Source organism: Petaurus breviceps, unplaced genomic scaffold (assembly GCF_028583685.1).
Source record: "Petaurus breviceps papuanus isolate PSGF00001 unplaced genomic scaffold, PetGlider_PUasm1.0 688, whole genome shotgun sequence".
NCBI lineage: Eukaryota > Metazoa > Chordata > Mammalia > Diprotodontia > Petauridae > Petaurus > Petaurus breviceps.
The window spans coordinates 185,678-211,071 of NW_027186457.1; the positions used below are offsets into that span (position 1 = coordinate 185,678).

General features: G+C 42.0%; 1 protein-coding gene across 1 annotated transcript in view; it reads right to left on the reverse strand.

The window, feature by feature from the left end:
- CFAP65 (cilia and flagella associated protein 65) overlaps positions 1-9,102 on the reverse strand; it is a 41,464-nt gene extending 32,362 nt beyond the window's left edge. Inside the window, exons 1-10 of the mRNA XM_069104397.1 lie at positions 8,929-9,102; positions 7,343-7,530; positions 6,607-6,709; positions 5,853-6,019; positions 5,306-5,505; positions 4,605-4,750; positions 3,981-4,203; positions 2,966-3,231; positions 1,341-1,541; positions 616-975 (exon numbers count right to left, since the gene is read on the reverse strand). Of these exons, the coding sequence (XP_068960498.1) occupies positions 616-975; positions 1,341-1,541; positions 2,966-3,231; positions 3,981-4,203; positions 4,605-4,750; positions 5,306-5,505; positions 5,853-6,019; positions 6,607-6,709; positions 7,343-7,530; positions 8,929-9,102 (2,028 nt within the window). The remainder of the gene's footprint in view (positions 1-615; positions 976-1,340; positions 1,542-2,965; positions 3,232-3,980; positions 4,204-4,604; positions 4,751-5,305; positions 5,506-5,852; positions 6,020-6,606; positions 6,710-7,342; positions 7,531-8,928) is intronic.
- Positions 9,103-25,394: the final 16,292 nt, after the last annotated feature.

A 25,394-nucleotide genomic window follows, 5' to 3' on the forward strand; every position in this document is an offset into this window, starting at 1 on the left:
TTCCAAGGCCTAATGTCTAAGGATAAATTCCTAAACTATTGTTCTGATTAATAAATTAGTTTCTTATGAATTTGGTTCTCATGTCAAATTTTCCTAGAACTTTACTGTCCCATTGGGTGAATGGATAAAAAAGAGTTTCTTAGCCTATAAAGTTGAGGATCAAACACTAATTCTAAAGTGATCCCACCAAGATACAGTCATCCCTCTGAGTCCTGGCCTAAGAAACCTGCCTTCTCTTCTCTCTTGGACTATGGTGAATGCAACACAACTTGCCAGGGGATGAAGAAGTCCTCAAAGCATGGATCTATCCAAGTCAAACTCACATTGAAAGACCGAGAAACTAGCACCAAGGGAGGTAGCTTGCCATAGGTGGCACAGAAATGGCAAGAGGCACAAAGAGAAAGAATTCCATGACCTTTAAAGAGAAGTGGGTCACGGTAGCTACCCCTCTGACTCTCCACATCCATCCTGGGGTGCAAAAAAGGACCCCAGTGTCTGTCTCTGTCTTTTTATCTCTGTCTCTGTCTCTCTCTCACACACATTTCTATGTGTATACTCATACTCACACATGATGCACACACACATTTATGCACATGGCATATTGTGCAAACTCACCTTGTAGTAGGCAAAGGCCTCTAGTTCAGCAGCATAGATTTTGTTGGGGTGCTGAGGCTGGAAGTGCAGGCGGATGGCTGTGTTCTTGAGTGGGGGGATGTCAACAACATCAGGCACCACCTGGAAGGGACTGTTGGCTCGATAAGTCCAGACAACTGTGATCGTGCCTCTGGTATGATTGGTCAGGCAGAGTGGGACGCGGTCAGTTTCCTCAGAATTGGAGCACCTGCCAAAATTCACTTCAAGGGGTTCTATGCTGACCGTTGGAGGGAAAATGGCTGTGTCCCTGGTCCCATCGAGGAAATATTCACTCAGGGGTGGAATTGATGGATATTTTGCAGGGGGTGGATTCTCAGGGTCCTGTGTAAACAAAGAGAGGAGGGCCCAGGCCATCCTTAAAGCTTATCAGGAAGGTCCTGGCCCCACTCAGATCTATTTCAGCCAGTGGAAGCATGATGATTAACCCAGGTTTTGACACCACCCCCTCCTGTTTTTGTCTGCTTCTTCCCCCAACCCCTCATGGTCTCCAAAAGATTCTTGAGAGCTAGCCTGAGAACGAAGCTTTGATTTCTAATGACAATAGGAGAGAGTCAGTGCATGTAAGATGGGTTAGAGATATAATCTGGAATAGAAGAGAGACTACCAAGCTGGACTGTGGGGAACCAGGAACAACTCAGTGGTGGGAGTCTATGTTGGCAATGTGATATGGAGAATTCTGCTAGTACCTCATGGCTCAGCATGAGCGCTCCCTCTTCATCCCGAACAAGCTTCTTCTCCCTCAGCATGGTGCCCAATATGTCTGGTGAAAACAGTGTCAATCCCCGTGCCATGTGGATCCGATACCACTTAAGGTGCCGGGGTCTCAGGATAGCTGGCTTGGCACTATCAGAGTGGCAGGTTCCAATGATATCCAAGAACAGTGGCTCCTGCAATGCCCCAAGTGTGGCAATGAGCAGTGGAGGAGGGTCATGGTGGGTGTGGAGGTTGGAAGGAAGTCTAAGAGTTGAAGTTAGGAAGGGAGACCAGGATAGTAACTGAGAAGCCATGGGGAAGAGGGAACAGTGACTGAAGGCAGGAACAAGGGCTGGAGCTAAGAGTGCGAACAAAGGAATTGTATAAAAACAGATGCTAGCATTGTTTCCCACCCCTTAATTCAGATGCTCTGGACTTCTTTATGAGGAAACCAAAGTCCTTTCAGGACACCTTTGTCTATGATTTTTGGAACATTAAAGGACATACCAGGGGCACCTATATAGCCTGAAAGACAAGAGAGTCATAGTGAGCTGTGGCGCTTGGGCTAATGCCCTCTGATGCTCTCTGGCCTCAGCCACCCCACTCTTATCATTTTATGAGGGCAAAATCTAGTTAATATGAACATCCAGGGCAAGGGGGTTTGTTGAAAGATGAAGGGACAAGCCCACCTAACTGACTTGTGAACTTAGGAGACCCTCTGGTCCTTTTATTGCAAACTACATCCTCCTTCCCAGTTCATGGCTCAGAGAGATCTAGTCCCCCAAGCAGGGTGGGGTACTAACCCCAAATCACAAGACCCAAGGCAACTGCCCCTAATCTCCTGAACCCAAGGGTCAACTTGGGAGGAAGAGATTTAAATGAAGAGCCTTCTACTTTACATGTCATAGGATCATAGAATAATATATTTATAGAGGAGGGGTGGCCAGGTGGCTCAGCGAGTAAGAGCACTGGCCCCAGTGTCAGGATGACCTGGGATCGAATCCAGGCTCAGATACTCAGCACCACACCCAGAAATAACTGGCCGTGTAACCTTGATCAAGTTACTTAACCCCGATTGCTTAAAAAAATAAAATAAATAATATATTTATAGATGGATCTCAAGAGGCCCTCTGGTCATTAACTCCCTCATTTTACAGATGAGAAATCTGAAGTCTAGGGAGGGGAAGCAACATTTCCAAAGTCCCACAGATAGTGAGTAAATGCATGGAATTGGAAGTGAGGTCCTCTGACCACACTGTGTCCTTCTGGGAAAGGAGCAGTGGGGAGAGGCGATGATGATGAGGTAGGTGCCCAACCATCTCAGGGACACAGTTGGTGTTAATAGAACCTGGTGGGCTCATATTGCTTCTCACTCATCCTTGCCATACAAAGATAGAGGAGGTTTATTGTCCATAGGCCTGTTGTCATTTAGCAGATCCCAGAAAATCAAGGGTAAAGCTGGAAAAAAGGACCCTACTTCTCTGGGGAGCACTGCTCACCAGATGGTCTCTCATCTGTCCCAGCATCTCCCTGTTCTCTCTTTAAGTCCTAGAAAGAGCTGTTGCCTTTGCTACTCAATCCCCTAACCTTCAGGCCCAACTTATTCCCTAAATCTTACCTGGTGGTGGATCAGACATGCCACCCTTCGGCAGCAGATGATAGGGTGGGTGGGCTGGAAGGTGACAGTCAACATTTTCTTCTCCCTAACACCCAGGAACCCACTTTGAGGCTCCAGGGAAAAGACACTTTCTTGGTTATCAAGCTCAAACATGAAGTAAGCTGGGCAATCGGCATCATTTTGGATCGTCAGAGATTTTGTGGCACATTCCCCCAAGTTGATCCAGTTGAAATCAACACAGTAATGCTTTAAGGACACAGCAGGGCCTATGTAGATAGGAAAAGCAAGATCACCACACTCAGGGTCTGCTGATTTGGGGAAACTAACTACTACCCACCCTTGACTTCACTTCTCTCAGTGGATGTGACCTCAAGCTATTGAATTGGAGAGTGGAGAAAAATAAAAGAGGGCTTAATAGGAAACCATCCACAGAAGTTTCTCCTGTGTAAGAGATAAATTTCTGAAGCAAAAGCCTATAATGATCTAGAAGGAAATGGGCTTTAGTGACAACAGGCAGAGAGACGAAGGTTAGACATTAGGAAGAGCCTATGGAATGTCAAGGATGTAAGCGAGGACAGCAGCTAACCAAAGGAGGATATGAAGTCTTCTTCCCTATTTTCTTTTCTAAGAATTGGAAAGCTCTGAGTCAAATTGGCCAGAGGGTAGTGAATGGTCCCACTTGAAGAAAAAAGGATAGACAGTTTCCAGAAAGCCTCTTGTATTCTCCTAAAGGACCTCTAGTATCCCAATGCTAACATGCTGAGCATAAGACCCTCCCTGCCTCCCACAAGAGAATCTTCCAGGGCCACCCCTCTCCCCAAATCCAGTGGCCACTAAATAGGAGATGTGATTCTTAGATTCTGCCACCAGGGGGCATCAAGCATCCACTTGGAAATGATGGAGAAAGGCACTGGAAAGATGAACCTGAATCATGTTTTTCCACTCAAGGAATACCCTCCAAGCCCCTTCAAGGGAAGTGGGAAGCAGGGGATGATGGCATGGGGAACATCTGTACCTATGCATAAACCAGTTATTTTAAGGGTGACTTCCGAGGTGCTCCCCAGTGGCAGAATTGTAATGTAGTCAATGCTCTGAAGGCCCACGGTCTGGGGACGGAATAACAGGGGCAACCACATCTGCTCCCCCGGGGCCACCACCCCTCGTATGGTGGGGCAGGTGAACACTCGGTCGTCCTCATACAGGTCCCGGTTAACCTCAATCTGGAATGGAGCATTCACCTACAGAGGCCAGGGTTGGAAAAGGAGGTCAGTACCAGCCTAGGGGCCAGAGGGTCTGCACTCAGGGGCACCAAAAAGGTCTTCCATTCCATTCACTTCAAAATTCTATGAGATGGAAAAGCAGATCTGTGATACATTTCAGGGCCAAGTGGTGTTAGAGCTACGAAACAAGACAGTCTGGGATTTGGGTGGATGGGGAGGAAAGGAATAATAGTCATTATTATAATAACTGATGTCCATAGAGCTCTTTAGGGGTTTCAGAGAATGCTACCTAAATGATCATATTAGAGGGGAGAAATACATGAAGAGTCTGGTCCCCTGTGGTATCAGAGAGTCCCCTGGGGGTGGGGCAGGAGGGGTTGGTTAATACAGACCCTTGTTCCCCAATCCCTGGACTATACCACAGATGGGTTAAACAGCTGGATGCACTTCTTCATAGTGTAACCCACTGGGGCAGGACCAAAGTTCACTACTTTCTGAGAGGATTCCAAGTCAATCTCCTCAGCTCCTTCTTTGTTTACGTATACGATTATCTGGGGGCATTTAGCTGGGGAAGAAAGGAAAGGAAGATGGAGTCAGAACTAAGGACACACAAGCAGCCAGAGCCCAACCCCAGACAGAGCCTAAACATTCAACCTGCTGGCTACACGAGAAACCTGGAGGGCAAATATTTCAAGGCTGTAAATCTGCCCGTGTGACTGTCAAGGAGTCTTGGAGAGGTCAATTTAGAGAAAATCAAGAGTGGGAGAGAAGAAGAAAGTGATAAAATTTTATGTTGTGTGGATGGGGTTGGGGGTGGCTGTGGGCAGGGGAGAAGGGTGTTAGGAATTGGAATGAAAGCAGGGATTTGGGCCCAACAGGCATGCTACATCTCCATTAACAACAGCATGCTAGAATGGAAGGAGACCCAGGGTCAAGTTCTGGTTCTTCCATCTTCCTAAGCCACCTTAGGAAAGTCACCTCCTATCTAGGCTTCACATTCCTCATCTGTAAAACGAGTGTTGGACTAGAGGTCCCTTCCAGCCCTAAGATTCCAAGTGTCTATGAGCTCCGTCCCTACTGGCCTAGGCAATGGGAGAGACAAACAAGGCGGGGGTCTTACCAACAGCTTGGAGTTGGATGGTACTTTTCTGCTCTCCAGAGTCTCCATACCAACAGATGGCCTGGACATCATAGATGAAGGCAACAAGCGGCTGGAATACAACTTTGATCTGGCAAACTGAGCCTGGCTCCAACAGCCCAGTGGAGGGGAGTCCATGAAATGGGCTGGGGAAATCCCATGTGAAGAAGGTGGGCAGGTCTCTGGGGGAAACATCAGCCCTGTGAGACTCATTCTTGTTCCCACTTTTCCTGTTGTCTCAATCCTGGCTCTCCTCCCCTCTGGGCTTGCTATGTGGTATGGTGGAGGTCCCCCTTCTCCCACAGAATCCTCTAGAAAGTTGCCTCCTGACCAAAAGGGGCACTCCCAGAACGTCTTTGACTTTGGTGTTTTCTAGTTGCCTTGGGGAGGGGATTTCTTGGAATCTTGAAAAGCTTTCCCCATCAAATGGTCTTGGCCATACTTAGCCTGCCCCTAGCCAACAGAGCTCAGAGAGGCAAGTACAGGAAGCCTAGGAATGGATAGGCAGGTATTGTAACAATGAACTCACCCCACGTTGCATAGATTGAACCAAGCCTCAGTGGAATCAGACACAGCACATAGTGGCAGCTGCAGTGATGGGGGGCAGAACAGCTGATGGCTAGGCAGAACGGCTTTGAGCTCCACTGAGAACTCGCCTTCTGCCATTACAAAACATAGCTGATCCACATACTCCTTCTGTGTTAAGAAATGGCATGAAGTGGATGAACGGGGGTGGAGTGGGGCAAAGAGAAGGGAAAAGGGGGGGTAGAGTCATGCTTTACACTCTGTAGTCTCAGGGCAGAAATTCTCAGGTGATATCCTTGCCCTACTGCTTGGTCAAGATAACCAGGGCACCAGAGATGGGCAGCACAGGAACACTCAGATCCTAGTGAATTTGGGGTGGAGAAAGTATAGTTACTAGTGCCCAGAAAGTAGAATTAGAATGATCCATGGCTTAGATAATATATGAGCCCTCCTATGAGTAAAGGAGGGGGAATTTGGGGTCTCTCTGTAAGGATTCTTATGGCCAGCACACTATTGGAGTATGACTCCCCAAATTCCCTTAATGCCTTTATTCCATTTACCCTGAAGGAAACCTCACCCACTTCCTCCCCAGGCCCTAGCAGATTCAAATCTGAGAGTCTAATTCCCAGGACTTCTCAAGTAGAGGGTTCTGCCTTAAGAGGAGTTAAGGAATGGTATCACCTTTCTGGCCAGTCAGTGGGAGGACTGCTGACTGGAGTCCCTCCCACCTCCCACGTGCCCTGTGGACTGACCCATACCTCTTCCAAGGGCCGGAAGATTACAGGAAGAGTAAAGGACATCCCAGGACTCAAGAAGATGGGCTGTGGGTACACTGTGAAGAAGAACTTAGTGCTGGGAAGCCTGCAGGATGAAGCCAGGGAAGGAGAAACTTCAGAAGCAAAACAGCATCTGAAGGCTGAGAATCTACAGGACTAGAAGGGTTGGGGGACCTGAGGAGGGTCAGGTGATGAAAAGGAGTCACGGCTAATAGTTCCTTATGTGAGGACATAGAAACATAGCATTGTGTGTGTGTGTGTGTGTGTGTGTGAGTGAGTGAGAGGGCAATCAGGGTTACGTGACTTGCCCAGGGTCACACAGCTAGTGACTGTCTGAGCACAGATTTAAACAACGGGACCAGTGTTCTACCCACTGCACCATCTCACTGCCCCCACAAGGTCTCCTTCACATACTTCATGTAATTGTTTGGCTTTGCCTCAGTGCTGCTATCTTAGAAGGAAGGAGCTCTTTATTAACAGACCTAGTGATTGAAAATGGAATGGTGTGTTCAGGAAGGCACTAAAGTTATAAGAATGATCAGGATGCCTTTGGGCACAGTATCCAAGAGTTCTTAATCTCAGAAAGTAAAAGAGGAAATGACTGTGACAGAGGAAACAACCTAAAGACGGCCTCCACATGGGGACATAGAGGCCTCAGGAGGGGGTGGGTGAATGGACTTTTAGGGAAAGGAGTTGGGGGGACACCTCCCTTGTGTACCTGTATTTCAGTTTCTGGGTTTTCATGTTTAAATTTTTCAAGGTCAGGTTCTTGGTGATATCCTTGCCCAATTCCCAGTTCCTCCAAATCAGTGACTCAACCACCTGGATGCCCCAGAAGACCCCCTTCTTCACTTTGCTCTGCTTCTTCTGTATGCATCGTAGGACTCCTAGACCCTGTTGTTCTGGCTGCCTCAGTAGGAGGACACAAGAAGAAAAAGTAAAATGATCTGCTCACCCCCAGCCCCCAACTAGGATCAACAACAATTCACCATCTCCACTCTCCCCACGGGCTTCCTCTACAGGCTATCACCTTTTTTACTTAATCGCTGGGTCCCTCTCCAAGCTATCATCTCCTAGTAAGTGGTAAGTGTCTGAAGCCAGATTTGAACTCAGGTCCTCCTGACTCCAGGGCTGGTGCTCTATTCACTGTGCCACCTAGCCTTCCCAATCATCACAGCCATTCTTAACCTTAGCTATATTCTTTCTACGAGGATGACAATATTACATAACCTTAGCAGAGACAGCCTGGCATAGTGGATAGAGAACTAGGTCCTGGAGCCAGGCAGAGCTAGGCTCAAGTCTCACTTCTGACTTATACTGGCTGTGCAACCCTGGACAAGTCACTTTAGTGCTTAAGTCCCTTTAAGCTTATGAGCTTCAGAAAAAATACCTGCTTTGGTAGAGGGCACTTCCTCATCCAGGCCATCCTTATACCAATAAAATCACAGGTACAATTCCTATCACATTATATACTACCACACTGGGAGTAGATTAAAATATACCATAGTATTCATATTTACAGACATGAACATTACTGATCACTGTAATATTTTGCACCCAACTTGCCAATGTGCAAAAAGGAGTCAATTGGGGACAGCCAGGTGGCTCAGTGAATAGAGCACCAGCCCTGGAGTTAGGAAGACCTGAGTTCAAATCCGGCCTCAGACACTTGACACACTAGCCATGTGACTTTGGGCAAGTCACTTAACCCCAATTGCCCTGCAAAAAAGCAAAAAAAAAAAGGGGGAGTCAATTGGGAGGAAAAGAGTACCTCAGTACAGGTCTCAGACACAATAATCAGAGCCATAACCCATAGTGGAGTAAATGGGGACAGGGGCTAACATGGAGAGAGTCCTGTGGTTGACAGCTAGCATTGTCTCCTCACTTTGTGGATCTGTGTTGGACTTGGAAGGCACCATACTGCCCACATGCCCCTGGGCCAATCACAGAACAGTCATACCTTGGGAAAAACCAGTCCATCTCTTGCCCCAAATGAGACTAAATGAGAAGAGTTGGACCATCACCTTTCTCTGTACAATTTCACTCAGGCTTATACTATTCTCTCTTCCGTTTGTCCCAGGAGAAAATATGCCTACTTGCAGTTCTAACAGGGGCATCTAATCTGATATACAGTCATAAATACCAACAGGGTGTGAACCCTGAGCTGTACTCCCACTGTATGTGTATGTGATCTCGCCACGAAGCATGCATAGCCCTGGGCTAGCCCACAGGAGAGGTCAACAGCAGCTGAGCCCTCAAAGAATGGCTCTTTCCCTCAGCCTGCTGATCCTGGCCCTCCCTCACCTGGGCACTGAGGCTAGTGTTGGTCCAGGCACAAGTACTTGAAGAGCTTCCCGTTGCACTGGCCCTGCTGGTGACACTGAAGACTGGGCTGGAGTTTATGGTACGATCAAAGCTGTCGCTGGGTTTCTGCAAAGAGTCAGGGCTCACAGCCCAGCTCTTCACCTGGGTGAGCATTGGGCACCTGAAAAAGTAACTCGTGGTAGGTGAGGTATTCTGGTCCATTTTGTTATCACTGTACTTCATGACTAGGAAAGGGCATGTCAAACTTGGAGGGGAATGTGTGGGGAGACAAAAATGTTATAGAAAACTTAGCTATGAGGAAGCAGAAAAGGAACTAAGAAAAATCTGGCCCATAAATGAAAGACTGGTAGGAGACTAGACAATGGCGTCACTATGTCATAGAATCTTAGAATCCTAGAACTTTAAAGTTGTTAAGAAACATTGAGATCGCTGTCTCTGCTCTGCTTCTATGGGACAAACCAAACCAAAGGAGCAGAGAGTTAAACACAAGCACGATTCAGGGGTGAGTGACGGTCTTCAGCCTTGTCCCACACTGGCTGTCTCTGTTTTGTGTGCTTTGTCATTAATTAATACCTGGGTCTTATTATAACGTGTGAGTTATCCTTGGTTTACATTCTCAGGTTGTTTCCTGTATTGTTCCTTATGATCTATTATTAGGGGAGCTACCACTGTGAAATCAGTCAATGCTTTATGTTTCTTTAATTAATAAATTTCTAAAGCAGTCTTCCTTGACAAACTAATTTGGTCACAGAATACTTTTGGTCTTAAAATAAGCTGAGAGAACCCACAAATCTGGTCTGGGCCACCTAGGGATACAGAAATCTACCAGGATAAAGGGCCCTGGGTCTGAGAAAATTTTAGAGTGAAATAGAAGAAGCTATTTTCATTCTGAAAAAATTCCTGGAAAAAAATAACTATTTTGATACATACATAATTTAATGTTTAATATTTAGAGAAGAAAATATTATTAGCATTAACATTTTCTCACAGAATCCCTAGCCATAGCAAATGCCAGGACTCTGTGCAATACAGTTTGGGAAACACTGAGTTCATCAAGCTTCAGATTTTCTAAAATTCTATGACCTCAAATTCCCATTTCCTTGGAGCAGGGGACAAGAGAATTTAGGGGTAATTTTTGTTCTACATGAATAAATTTCCATATACAGTCCCACCTGCAATCAGTTCAAATCAGAATTCTGTCTCTGATAGTGACATGAAGGGATGATTTGTGTGTTTTCCTGGTATCAACCTCAAAAGTTTAAAGTTATACTTCAAATATTCCTTTTTAGTAACTTATTATGGAACTCTTATTCGTCAATATACTTAAACCCTTTTGGAATGACTTGTTTTTTAGCCTGTCCCCGACTTAGAGTAAAGACTCCTATGAATTTATTAACCATTGAATACTCTCTTTTGTTTGCCCCCAAATACTTTTTTTCAAGTTTTTATGGGTGCCCCCTCCAGTTCTAATACTCTAATATTTAAGAACAAGTCTAACTTAACCCTTTAAGATTTTAGACTATCCACTCTCAGCCACCTTCTTTTCAGGCTAAAGAATTCTGGTTTCTTGGGGATGGCTAGGTGGCACAGTGAGTAGAGCGCTGGCCCTGGAGTTGAGAGGACCTGAGTTCGGATCCGGCCTCAGACACTTAACACACACACACACACACACACAAACTAGCTGTGTGACCTTGGGCAAGTTACTTAACCCCAACTGCCCTCCAAAAAAAAAAAATCTGGTTTCTTAGTGTCTACTTTATTCAATAGTCCTATACTTCTGCTAATCAATTTTACTTACCTTGCTTCTTTTCCCTTCCTAAGTATTGAACATCTATGCAATGTACTTACAGTATATCTTGTTTGAGTCTCTCAAGGGGCCTTCTGAAACCTGGAATAGGAATAAAGAGGATGCTTGGGTATGTTTCGGGTTAATTACAAAACAAAGTACAAATGCTTTTCCAGAAACAATGGGCTGGGAAAAAGGAAGGGAGGCTATTTTATGAGGGTGTACTAGATGTTTGATGTTGGCAGTATGGTGAACATATTGAAGGGAGCTATCTCAAAATGAGGGGAAAAATATTCAGAAAGAATGAAACAAATACCGACCAAGAAGGCCTGAGTCTTGATTCAAACCCACTCTGACCTTTTTTCTTCCCCACCCACTCAAAGGGTCTCTGCTGTTCAGTCTTAATTCATTTACTTCCCTGAACCTTGGGGATTTCTATAGTTGACAGCTGATCACCTTTGCCTGGTGTTCTGAGGTCATTCTGAATCAAATTCCTATGTCAGAGGTCTTAGAAATGCCAGAAGGGATCAAAATGAGAAGAAAAAAATAATATCAGAGAAAGAGTGAAGAGAATGGGGCACAAGATTGGTTATACGGATGGCAGAGTAGAAACAGGGCTTCATGGGGCTCTGGCTCCCACCTCCTCCAATTCATGTAAAAGGTGACTCTGAACAAACTTTGGAGCTACAGAACCCACAAAATGACACAAAGAAGCTAACCTCCCTCTGAGGACAGCGTGGCAGGCTGGCAGGAAGGGGCCAGCACAGTGCTCTGGGAGCCAAGCCTAGCCCCATGCTAGCCTGAGGTTTTAGCCTCAGGGCAGCCTAACCAGGAGCCCGCTGGAGGGACTTCAGATCAGCAGCAGCTGTGGCTGTTTCCAGAATTATCAACACATAGATGCTAAGGACAAAGTGAGAGGTCAGTGCAGTGTGGACTTTGGGATCCAGTAGTTGGGAGTGCTGGCCTTTGCCCCCAGGGCAAGAAGCAGCCGAGGCGCAGCAGCCTGCAGCTGCCACCATGTGGCTGCTTCGGCTCCTGGCCTGCAGATTGTAGGAGGACCAAGCGACCAGTCTGAGGGGTAATCTCTCTTTCTTTGACCTGCTTGGATGTGGATTGCAGTCTGGGGTGGAGGTCCTGGGGTATGAGGCCAGCTTGCCAGAGCATGTGGAGGCTTCAGACAGGACAGCCAATTAATACCTTCGGCAGCTGAGCAAACCCCAGTGTTTGGTACAAAGCTCCCCTGTCTAGTAGCAGAGTCCTACTGTGGCAAAAAGCCCAAAAGTCAAGTAATTGGGTGGCAACATGAGCAGGCAAAGGAAGCAAAGCAAACAGAGCAACCCAACTTTACACTCCTATTTTAGGGACAAAAAGGATCAAAGCATGGAATAGGAGGAAGACAGTGAAGTCAGAACTCCTACACCAAAAGCTTCCAAGAAAAATACAAGGTGGTTACAGGCCATAGAGGACCTTGAGAAGGATTTTGAAAATCAAATAAGAGAAGTGGAGGAAAAACTGGGAAGAGAAATGAGAACAATGCAAGAAAATTATGAAATGAGAGTCAACAACCTGAATGAAGAAAATAACACCTTAAAAATAGACTAACTCAAATGGCAAAAGAGGCTCAAAAAGGCAATGAGGAAAAGAATGCCTTAAAAAATCGAATTTGCCAGATGGAAAGAATCTCAAAAGCTCACTGAAGAGAATCATTCCTTTAGAATTAGACTGGAGCAAATGGAAACTAGTGACTTTATGACAAATCAAGATACTATTAAACAGATCCAAACAAATGAAAACATAGAAGGCAATGTGAAATATCTCACTGGGAAAACCACTGACCTGGAAAATAGATCCAGGAGAGATAATTTAAAAATTATTTGACTACCTGAAAGCCATGATCAAAAAAAGAACCTAGAAATCATCCTTCAAGAAATTCTAAAGGAAAATTGCCCTGATGTTTTAGAACCAAAGGGCAAAATAGAGGTTGAAAGAATCCACCAATCACCTCCTGAAAAAGATCCCGAAAAGAAAACTCCTAGGAATATTATAGACAGGTTCCAGAATTCCCAGATCAAGGAGAAAATATTACAAGCAGCCAAGAAGAAACAATTTGAATATTGTGGAAACACAACCAGTATAACACAAGACCTAGCAGCTTCTACATGAAGGGACCAAAGGGCTTGGAATATGATATTCTGGAGGTCAAAGGAGCTGGGATTAAAACCAAGGATCACCCAGACAGCAAAACTGAGTATCATGTTTCTGGGGAAAATATGGTCATTCAATGAAATAGAGGACTTTCAAGCATTCTTGATGAAAAAACCAGAGTTGAATAGAAACTTAGACATTCAGATACAAGAAGCAAGAGAAGCATGAGAAGGTAAACAGAAAAATAAATCATAAGGAACTTATCAAAGTTGAACTATTTACATCCCTACATGGAAAAACGATAATTGTAACTGATGAAACTTTTCTCAGTATGAGAATACTTGAACGGAATAGAGATGTATGTATATATATATATAATATATATTATATATGTGTATGTATGTATATATACACATACACATATGTCTATATAGGAGGGTGTATGGGTGTATGAATACATATGTGTATGAATACATATGTGAATACATACAGATGTACATAGATAGAAGGCACAGGACCAATTTAATAGGAAGGGATGATTCTTAGAAGGTGAAGGTAAGAGATGAGAGAGGAATATAATGAGAGAAGATGGGGAGAGACAGAATAGGGTAAACTATCTCATATAGAAGAGGCAAGGGAAAATGGTTACAATGGAGGGGAAGAACAGGAAGGAAAAAGGGAATGGGTCAACCTTATTCTCATTGCATTTGGCTTAGGGAGGGAATGACACACTCATTAAATAGGGTATTTCACCCTACAGGAGAATAGAGGGGAAGAGAATGAAAGGGGGGATGATGGAAGGAAGGGCCAGATGGGGGAGGGAAGTTGGAAGCACCCACTTTTGAAAAGGGACAGGACCAAAGTAGAAAATAGAACAAGTGGGAGGTGGGATAGGAGGGAAGGAAATATAGTCAGTCTTTTCCAATATATCCACTATGGAAATGTTTTGCATAGCTACACATGTACAACCTATCCTGAATTGCTTATCTTCCCAGTAAGGGTGGGTGACAAGGGAGGAAGGGAATGAATCTGGAATTCAAATGTTTAATATATATTATTATTAATATTATTTTTACATGTAACTGGTAAATAAGACATACAGGCACTGGGGCATAGAGATTCACCATTCCCTACTGGAAAGTCGGAGGGGGTATGGGAGAAGATATGGGAGAGAGCAGATTGGAGGAGGGAATATCCAGTGGGATAGCTATTTTGGGGTGGTGGGTAGGGGAAAAATGGGGAAAAATATGTAACTCAAAATCTTGCGGAAATTAATGATGTAAACTAGAAGTTAATAAAGCATTCGATTAAAAAAAAATATTGGTTATACTGGGTCTTCCAGTTCAGGACCTTGCACTCTGCCCATAGTCTAACCTGATTTGGTCAAAGTCAAGACCTTTTGACTTAAGATCCTTCCTCTCTTTACCCTCTAAGATGGAACAGTTGAAAAACTACTGGTCTAGGAGGGTAAGGATCTGAATTTTTGTTTTTCTGCCACTTACTAGCCACTGTAACCCTGGACAAGTCACTTTAACATTTCTGGGTCGAAATTTTCTCATCTGAAAAAATGGAAACAAGAACACATCACTAGGAATCTAGGAGTCAAGACCACTAGTATCATAGAATTTAAAGCACAGGGTTCTTAATATTTTTGTGTTGTGGATTCCTTTGGCACTCTGGCAAAGCCTATGGACCCCCTCTCAGAACAATATTTTTAAATGCATAAAATGAAGTACACAATATTATAAATTATTATGGGGAAACTATATTGTAATAGTTATCTAAATATTTTTTTAAATTCCATGCATTCCAGCTTAAGAACCTCAGAGGGAGATGAAATTTTCCAAATCAACCAGTCAAATGGTTTATTTTGCGGAGAAGGAATACACATACAAACACATATACACACATAAATATGTACATATACATATGCTTTATATTTGCTGTCTCTATATTTCTCTATGTATCTATATATCTACATATATCTCTATGTAGCTATCTATATAGCTGCCCAGTTCTACCTATGTATCTATGATTATTTGTCTCTATATCCATCCATATTTCTATATTATCTATATCTAGAGCTATATCCATTACTATCTCTATCCATATATCTATATCGATATAGATATTTCTGCATATCTCCATCTCTTTATCTATTTACCTATCCACGTATCTCTATCCCTACTTCTTATTCCACCCTAAGCTGTCGTTCTCTGACCTTCCCACGGGAAACTCGGATCAGGAGGAGGCTTGTACAAGGAGACGGTGAGGGGCCGAAAGATCTGGGGAAACTCGGGGTACCTGGCCTGGCCTCATCAGCCCTCACCCCCGCCCCAGTCTCCCATCTTCCCCCTTCACACCCCGCCGGTCCGGGAGAAAATTGTGGCAGCATCAGGTCCTATACCTACCTCTTCTGAGGTTCACCGGACTCCCTGGGGCCAGAGCTGCGGGAATCACTATAGATACGAAGCACGCTCTGGGGTAGCGTCCTCTGGTAGCCACTAGCAACGACGGCGGCCTGCTAGGGCCACTTCTCTTCTGAAAAGCTACAGGCTCCTTAGAGCTTGGAAGGGACCTTGTAGGCTGGCCTCGGTGCTGTGCTCCAGAAACATCCTAGGACTCGGAGCAGGAAGTAGATAGCAGCAGCAGCAACCACAACAATGATGGCATTTTATATAGAACTTAGAGCTTTTACAAATATTTTCTCCTCAGGGATCAACTACTACAACCTCCTCATTTCACAGATGAAAAAACTGAGGCTCAGAGGACTGCATAATTTCCAGAGCTGGTCCTCATTCACGGATTCATTTATTCATTCAACAAGCATTTTTTAAATGCCTACTATGTGCCATGTATGGTAGTACGTACTAGGAATATTCAGACAAAAACTAAACTGTCTCTATCCTCAAAGAATTTGCTTTCTATTGGGAGAAAAACAATATCTATATAGGTGAGTAAATACAAAATATAGGAAAGGGACTAAACCTGTGATTTCATTGGTATAAGAACCTCCCAGTTGAGGAAACTCTTTCCACCAATGCAAGTGCACAACTTCTGTACATAGGCTAAGATTATAGGTAGATGTGACCCACATAAATGAAAATTCTTAGGGCGAGTGTCTTCAATTATTTTTAAGAGTGTAAAGAGGTCCTTGATTGAAATTTAAATTACTGCCATAGAGACCTTTCCTATGTGTTTATCTTAAAGAAGATAAGATTTAGGGATGTGGGGGAGAGAATGATAACTCCAAGTATTTGAAAGACCATGAAATAGAAGAGAGATTAGGGGTAGGTATGTTCTGCTTGGCCTCAATGGTCAGAATTTAGAATAATGGGTGGAAATTTTAGCGAGGTAGATTTAGGGTCAATTTAAGAAAAAGTTCCTAATAATTACATGTTCAGATTTGGAATGGTGGCCTCTAGAGGTAGTATGTTCCCCTTTCCTCCCAAACATCTTCATTTGAAGGTTGGCTGAGTATTTGTCCTGTGTGTTATAGACATTATTCTTCAGGTAATGATTCAAGCAAATGGCTTGCAAGGATTCTATTTATCTACCATAGTCAATTAGCATTAAGTGGCTACTGTATACCAGATTCTGGAGATACCAAGGAAAGCAAAAGATAGTCCTTTCTATCAAGAAGCTTAGTCTAAAGGGGGAAATTACATGCAAATAACTATGAGCAGGCAAGCTATAGACCAAGTAAATTGGACATAATCAGTAGAGGGAAGTCAATAAAACTAAGGGAGATCTGGAAAGGCTTCCTAAAAAAGGTGGGATTTTACCTGGGACTTGAAGGAAGACAGGGAAACCAAGAGGTGGAGATGAGAAAGGAGAGAATTACAGGCATAGGAGACAGTGAAAATGGAGCCCAAAGGTGAGTGTCTCATGGGAGGAGCATGAAGAGGATTTTATATGTGATTCTGGAGGTGATAGGGACTACTGGGATTTATTGAGAGGTGGGGAATGTGTGTATGCACTGTAGGAAGATAACTTCAGAAGTTGAGTGGAGGATGAACTGGGGAGAGATCTGAAGCAGTCAGATCAACTACAAAGTTATATTCAATGGTGTGAAGTGAGTGCAGTGAGGATATACAAGGGCTGTTATGAAGGTAAAGTTAGCAGGTCTACCCAACAGATAGGATATGAAGGGGATGACAGAGAGTGAGAAGTCAAGGATTGCTAGCATAGATGACTGTGAGGATGGTGGTACCATAAAAATAATAGAAAATTTAAGAAGATGATAGTCCTCTTTTTAAGCCAATGAGTTCAGGGAGAGGATTCTGAGAAGATGGCAGAGTAGGTCAGAATATTCCATGCTCTCAAGATTTTCCCCCACAAAGGACTTAAAATATCACCATAGGGTGAACAAAGTGTGGCTGGAGATAAATAAGAACAGGGGCATAACTGGGGTCCTCCTGGGACAATTTGAGAAAAACAGAAGAAAAATCCTAGGACAAGGTTTGGTACTGTAAAGAGTGAAGAGGTGAAGAGACTAGCCTCCATTTTAACAGAAAGCAGCAAGCCTCTTAAACAAGCAGCAAGCTGTGGGGTTAGTTGGTTGGAGAGGCTGCCCCAGTCCCAGCCACCAGAACTTTTACCCTGAGGAAAACTCATAGGAATATCATAGTCAAATTCCAAAACCCCAGTTCAAGGAAAAAAATATTAAAAGCATCAAGATTAAAACAATTTAAAAATGATGGTGCCACAATTAGAATTACATAAGACCTAGCAGCAGAGACATTAAAGGACCACAGGTCTTGGAACATAATATATTGAAGAGTAAAGAACTGGGGCTCCCACCAAAAATATCATACCCTGCAAAGTTAAATATTATTCTGAATGGAAAAAAGGACGTTTCATAAACTCTCAGACTTTCAAGACTTTGTTAAAAAGAATCCTGAACTTAATAGACAATTCAACATATAAGAACCAAGAGAAATAGCAAATTCAACATATAAGAACCAAGGCACATAAGAAAGACTGATTATAAGGGATCCATAAGGACAAACTGTTTAATTTTTATATATGTAAAATGGGTGTCAAAGATTCTTATCAATAACTGGGTAGTTTATAAGAAAGATTGGGGTAAACCTGAGAATGATATGAATTTCATAAGTAAAATCATTTAGGAACAGCTTAAAAGAGTAATTATTTGAGGTGCAAAAGAAAGAATTGATACAGAGGAATTAGATGGGGGAAGACAGATGGTAGTTCTGGTAACCTACTTTCATCAGCAATCATTTTAAGAGGGAACAATACACACACATATATTTAGAAGAGTATAAAAGTCTTCTAAATTCAGAAGAAATAAAATGGTAGGGGCACATGGAGATGGAGAGGACAAGAGAGGGGTCTTTAGAGGGGAGGGTGAAAGAATAGGTAAAATAGGGGTATAGAACAGTGTTTAGATTTATGAGAATGGGAAGATAAGGGAGGGATGCTTGGAGTGGGTAGGCAAGTTACAGGAGGGCAAGGTAGTAGGTAGAAAGGTAGAGGAGGCAGAAGGGGTAGGAAACAAGTAATATAATCATACAGAAGAAACAAAGATCAGGAGCAGAATAGGTTTGGGAAAAATACATGTCTATATGTGTATGTATATATCTATAGCTATAGAGAAACTTATCTAAACTTTATTGTAGCCTCCTGGAGGGAGGTTGGGATAAGGTTGGTAAAAAAAAAAAAAGTGCACAGAAGAGAACAAAAGAAAACTCACAAGGAAGCAAAGAAAAGATGAACAATTCTCAACATGAGTATTATTCATCACATAGGCTTTCTTGAAATGAAAATCTATTGTTACATATTTTGAATCCTCTCATGTTCTGCAATTGTACATAACATGCTTTTTTTCTTTCTAACTTTGTATTTAAGTTCCAATATTTGTGTTTATGATATGTTTTTGTTTCTTTTCTCTATTCTCTATTTGTGTTTTGGCATTTGAGTCTAAAATAAAATTTTGAAAAAAAAGAAAAATATAATAGTTTCAGTCTTAGATATGTTCAGTTTAAGATGTCTATGAGGCATTCAGTTCAAGGTGCCTGATATTCAGTCAGAGACTTAAACTCTAGAGAACAGCTGAGAAGTTAAGACTAGATAAGTTGATTTGATAATCATTAGCATAAAGGTGATCATTTAATCTATGGAGGCTGATAAGAAAGGTGAAGAAGTTCCAGGAGAGAGCCCTGGAGGACATTCATGGTTCTCAGGCATGACCTAGATGAGGATCCAGCAAAGGAGATTGAGAAGGAGTCAAACAGGTAGGAGGAAAATCAGAAGGGATTAGTGTCAGGAAAACTTAAAAAAATATATTGAAGAGAAAAGAATGATTGACAGAGACTATAGAGAGATCAAAAAGGATGAAGACTGAGAAAGGGCCAGTAGATTTGGCAATTAAAAGATCATTAGTAACTTTAGATAAAGCAGTTTTGGTTAAATGATGAGGTCAGAAATCAGATTTATAGAATTAAGAAGAGAACGAGAGGAAATGAAAGGTAGGCACCTATTGTATATGGCCTTCTCAAAGGTTTTGCCACAGAAAAGAGGAGACACATGGTATGATTGCTTGTGGGGACTGAGGAATCAAAATGGTTGGTAGGTAGTAGGGAAGCAGCCAATAGACAAGAAGAGAATGGTGATGATAGAAGAGACAATCTGCCGGAGACAGAAAGTGCATGTGGGAGTTTTGCCTCGGTAAAGAGAAGGGCTACCTCCTTATGAGACAGTTGTGAAGATGGAGATGTGGTAGAAAGCATCTGGGTGATGTGAGATGAGGACAGGAGAAGAGAGAGTTCTTTGCAAATGGCCTCAGTTTTTTTTTTTCAGTGAAATATGAGTTCTCATTAGATGTTGAGAATCTTCCAGATAGGGCAAGATCAGTGATAGAGGGATTCAAGAGAAGCAGACTGTATGTTTGAAGTCAATCACTAAGTGGTCAAATTGGGGGATGGAGGAAAGTGCAGCAAGTGCAGGAATGATAGCTTGGAAAAGAACCAAGGGGTTGAGTAATTGGAGGTCATGGTGAGGATGAAGAAGAGGATTTGGGGTTTTGAGGAAGGAGGGGAGGAGAAATTACAACACATTTTGATCAAGTAAGGGAATTTCAGAATCAATAAACAGGGAGATGGAGCATTTGTAGGTGATGACAACCTCAAAAGATCCCTGTGTGTAGCTGAGGTAGGGTCGGGGAACAGGTCATGAGAAATGAGCAAGTTGAGGAACCAGGAAGGAGGTAAGGGGTTTTGAGGGAGTGCAAATTTAACACACAACCACAAAATCAAACCTAAAGCTGTTTCTTGCAACAATAATCCCTCCTCTTACCAGTAACCCCAAGACTATCAGAGGCATTCTTATTTACCCCATCAAATTAAGATGATTCCTCCTCTGAATCTTCCAGATGCTTCCTCCTACCAATTCCTCATTTTATCTCCTACAGAATAGCCTTCTTTTTTCACTTTCCCCATACAATCTCAACTTCCTCCTCCTCCTAGCATAACTTTGGATGAAACCTTGGACAGCTCCAAGCAGGCTACATAGCCTAAGGCCCCCCAATACATCTTCTAAATACAACTAAATTCAACTGCCTGTTGGACAGCTCCGTGCTGACCAATTATCCTGTAATGGCTTGACATCTCCTTTCAATTCTGTTCAAAAACCATTATTTTAAATTTTTATTTCCTTTGTACTTCTTTAAAACATATATTTGAATTATTTTGGTTTTTAAAATTATCTTCATGTCTCAGTTTTTCTTTCCTCTCTCTCCCTCCAGAGAGCTATCTCTTGCAATAACAAATAAAAAAGTAGCTTAGCTAAACTAACAAACACATCAAAAAGTCTGACATTATCCATAATATTCCATATATCTAACTCCCCTCAGTTACAAAGAAGTATAAGGGTTTCCTTTTCTTTTGAGGGTGTCAAACATGATCATTATAATTTCATACGATTCAATTTCCATTTTTGTTGTTTCTATTTAAATTGTTGTTGTCACTGTACATATGTATTAACATACTGGTTCCACTTGTTTCGCTTTACATCAGTTCATCTATCTTCCTAATGCTTCTCTTTGTTCATTATATTCATTATTTCTTAGGTCCATTCCATTTCGTAGGTACATTCCATTCCATTACGTAGGTACATTCCATTCCTTTCATTTGCCATGATTTATTTAGCCATTCCTCAATAGATAAGTGTTTAAGTAATATGAACTAACAATTCCCAAAGAAGAATTGAAAACTATTAACAATCATATGAAACCACGCTGCAAATCTCTAATAACAAAAGAAATGAAAACTCAAAGCATCTTTAAGGTTTTACCTCACAGCCAGTAAATTGACATGAATGACAAAAGATAGAAATAGTCAGTGTTGGAAGGGTTGTGGAAAAACAGGGGCATGAGTTCCCTGAATTTGTCAAGCCATTTTGAACTATGGTAAGAAAGCAATATGTAGATAGGTAGATAGATAGATAGATAGATAGATAGATAGATAGATAGATAGATAGATAGATAGATAGATAGATAGATATACATATGTTTACGCACATATACATATGTGTGTATGCTTAGGAGTGAGATCTTTGGGTCACAAGGTATATATACATATATATACACATATATATGCATATATACACACATATATGTGTGTATGTATATGTATATACCCTGTGACCCAAAGATCTCACTCCTAAGTGTGACCCTAATGGGGGTCAGTGACAAAAAGAAAGGCACACAAAATACACACAAAAATATGAATATCAGCCTTTTTGTAGCAGCAAAGAATTGGAAATTAAGTAGAAGCCCATCAACAATCATCATTTAAGCTCCTACTTTGCACAAAGTACTGGGCTAGGGACTATGGAAGATACAAAGATATGTTATTTGTTCCTGCCTCAATGAATTTGTAATGTAATAAAGAAAATATTATAAGTATGTAAATAACTACAAATGAAAGAACCATAGCTTTTACTTCTGGAAAAGACCTTAGAGATCACCTACTACAGCAGCTCTCAAAATGGTCTGAAGACACCTGGGGGTCCCCAAGATCCCTTCTGTAGGTCCAGGAGGTCAAAACTATTTTCATAATAATACTGACATTATTTGTCTACAGAAATACGCCTTCCTTTTCCAATTACATATATAAGAGGCCATATTTTCTTCATATATTTCAACCAAAACAACATTTTTCAAGAGATTGAATGCAGAAATAGATATGAGAATCCAACTCTCTTCTATTAGGCCAGACATTAAAAGAGATTTGCAAAAATATCTAAAACAATATCACTATCATTAAACATTTTTGTTTTAGAAAATATATTTTTCATAGAGTGCTACTTATGTAAATATGCAGTGGATTTATTGTTGTTTTAAATAAATTAATATTTTTTAATTTTATCAGTTTTAATTTCAAATAAGATAATCAATAGATATAGCCCAAATAAGCAAAAACTCTTTAAAGTTCTCAGTAATTTTCAAGAGTGTAAAGAGGTTCCCAATAATTTTGAAGACTGTAAATAGATCAAAAAGTTTGGGAACAACTGACCTATTACAATCCATTTATTTCTACAGATAAGGAAATTAAGGTTAAGAAAGATTAAGTGGGGGCAGCCAGGTAGCACAGCGAGTAAGAGCACAGGTCCCAGTGTCAGGATGACCTGGGGGATTGAATCCGGGCTCAAACACTTAGCATCCACCCAGAAACACCTGGCCGTGTAACCTTGAGCAAGTTACTTAACCCCAATTGCTTAAAAAAAGAAAGAAAGAAAGATTAAGTGATTTGCCCAAGATTTTACTAGTAGCAGAGCTCAGATTGGAATTTGGATCCTCTGACATCAATCACAGTGTTTTTTCCTCTGAATCTCAATGGACAGATTACAAACTCCACCTGTCTTCTCATCCTAGCCTTATTTCCCTCTCTCTCCAAAATAAATGAATGAATGAATAAGCATTTCTTAAGCATTTACTATGTGCAAGGCACTGTGCTAAATATTGGGCATACAATAGAAAAACAAGATAATCCTCCCTTCCAAATGTAACTGGCCCACATGCTAATGGCAGAGGTGACATGTATAGGGATGTTTCGGCTACAAGTCTTAAGGAAAGATCCAGTGGTCCTTAGAGTTCATTGGCAAGGCAGATGGGTAATGTATCTCTTTAAACATCACTTTCATGAATAAAGTCATATCCATTTTTTTTTTGCTTTTTTGTGGGGGAGGGGGTGAAGGTAGGGCAATTGGGATTAAGTGACTTGCCCAAGGTCACACGGCTAGTAAGTGTTACGTGTCTGAGGCTGGATTTGAACTCAGGTTCTCCTGACTCCAGGGCCGGTACTCTATTCATTGTGCCACCTAGCCACCCTGTCATATCTATTTCTGATGTTGAACTACTGACAGTATTTGGTGAGAGCTTTCTTTTCTTAACTGTGGCTACCAGAGAAGTGGAAGTGCAGCCCCTGCAGAGGCAGTGACCAGGTCTTATCATCAAGGCTGCTCCCCTGGACAATGACTAAAGGGGCCACAGCAGTAGTAGGATTGGTGGTCTATGAGGCACTGCTGTTCCTTTTGGACCTTTCTTCAGTAACACTGGTTAGCATTGGTTGGGGTATGCTGGTGGCTCCCTTCTGACTAGGGTGGGGCCAGGCTGGAATCAGGCTAGTAGTTGGGGTGGGGAGGCCTGCTTCTCCCTGTGTTCTTGGGTTTATCTACCTGTCAGTAAGTTGGTCAGCAGCTGATGTCTTCTCTTACACCAACTTTAAAAGCCAGAAGTTTTTCTTAGTAGCCATGTCTCTGTCAACCATAACTTTCTCCAAGCTCTTCTTTAATTCAGATTAAATTTCTTCCCATACTATATCTGAGGGAAAGTTTATTGCCCGCTTTGCTAAAAAGTACATTTCTAATTTGTTCATTTTGTAAAAATTTGTCCAAAATGTTGCCTTGCTGGAATTTAACAGAGGGTTTCTCAGTCCTGGTACAATATTAAGGACCATAAAATTTTTTTATAGAAAAGATTTTATACCCAAATTATGTAGCATTTTTTTCATGCAAAATCTTTATCTGGAACATGTGCATTAGGTAGCAAGGTTAACCACCCTTAAACAGTAATAGAGTATAGCAACAGAGTATTTACATTGTGCAAAGAAATACAAAGCTCTTTGAAAACATTCATCCTGGGGCGGCTAGGTGGTGCAGTGAATAGAGCACGGGCCTTGGAATCAGGAGGACCTGAGTTCAAATCCGACCTCAGACACTTGACATACTTATTAGCCAGTAAGCAAGTCACTTAACCCCAATTGCCCTTCAAAAAGCAAAAAAAAGAAAACATTCATCCCATTACATTTTATAAATATTTCATTTGCTTACTTTATTCTTCCCCTTTCCTGAATATCCTCTTTGTCTCTCCTCACCAGGCATTCTCTTGGATGGGATTATCTGTAGCCACAATTCAGAGCTGGCAACAAGCCATCAGCTTACCATTGGGCTCCCCTGTCTACTCTCTATAGCTGTGCTCACTGATATGTGTGGGCAGACACAGACTATCCATGATCCCCCAGCGTGCTTGTCTTTGCTGCATTACAGAGATTTTTTCAGGAATGTTTCTGGTTTTTTTTTCTCTGCCAGACCTGGGAGTGATGGTTGGGATTATTACTGACCCAGGTGGAGAGGACCTCTTTTATTTTATAATCTGGAGGTTATGTAGCATTGTCTATACATGATTTCGTTTCATTTTCATAACCATCCAGTGAGGAAGGTAGTATTATTATTACCATTTCACTGACAAGCAAGCAAAGACTCAAATGGCTTAAACGGGTTACCCTAGATCACACAGTTAGTAAATAAAGTCAGGATGCAAACCCATGGCTTCTGACTCCAAAATCAGTGTTCTTTCTACTATACTTTCTACTTTCTACTATACTTGCTCCTGGGATTTTTGAATTTCATGTTATCTTATACTTATTCATTACATTTGAATCACAGCCTTAGGTGGTGGTGGTATCCTTTGCTTCTGTCCTTCCTTATCATGTCTGGGTAAATCATTTAATCTCTATCTGCCTCATGCTTTCTCTGTTCCATTATTCTACCCCAGTCAACCCAAAAGTTAGAGAAAGTGGAGACGGAATGTTCTTGTCTTCAGGTAAATTCTCCATGAGGAGATACAATCAAAATACAGAGGCAATTCTGCTAGGACCTTTAGTATTATGTATGTACCAACACAGTGTTCAGGCTATCTATTGACTATCCCTCACTCTTGATACATAACTGACTAACCATTTCTCATCACACATCTCTTCCACACATTTTTACACTATTTCATGTGTGCAGTTCTTGGAAATATGCTGTAGTCTATTATTCCCATCTAGTCTATTATTCCCATCATCTGATAGCTGGGTAGTGCAGTGGATAGAGCACTGGCTTGGAGTCAGGAAGACCTGAGTTCAAATCTAGCCTCAGATACTTACTAGATGTGTGAATCTGGGCAAATCATTTAATCTCTGTCTGCTTCAATTTCCTCAAAGGTAAAATG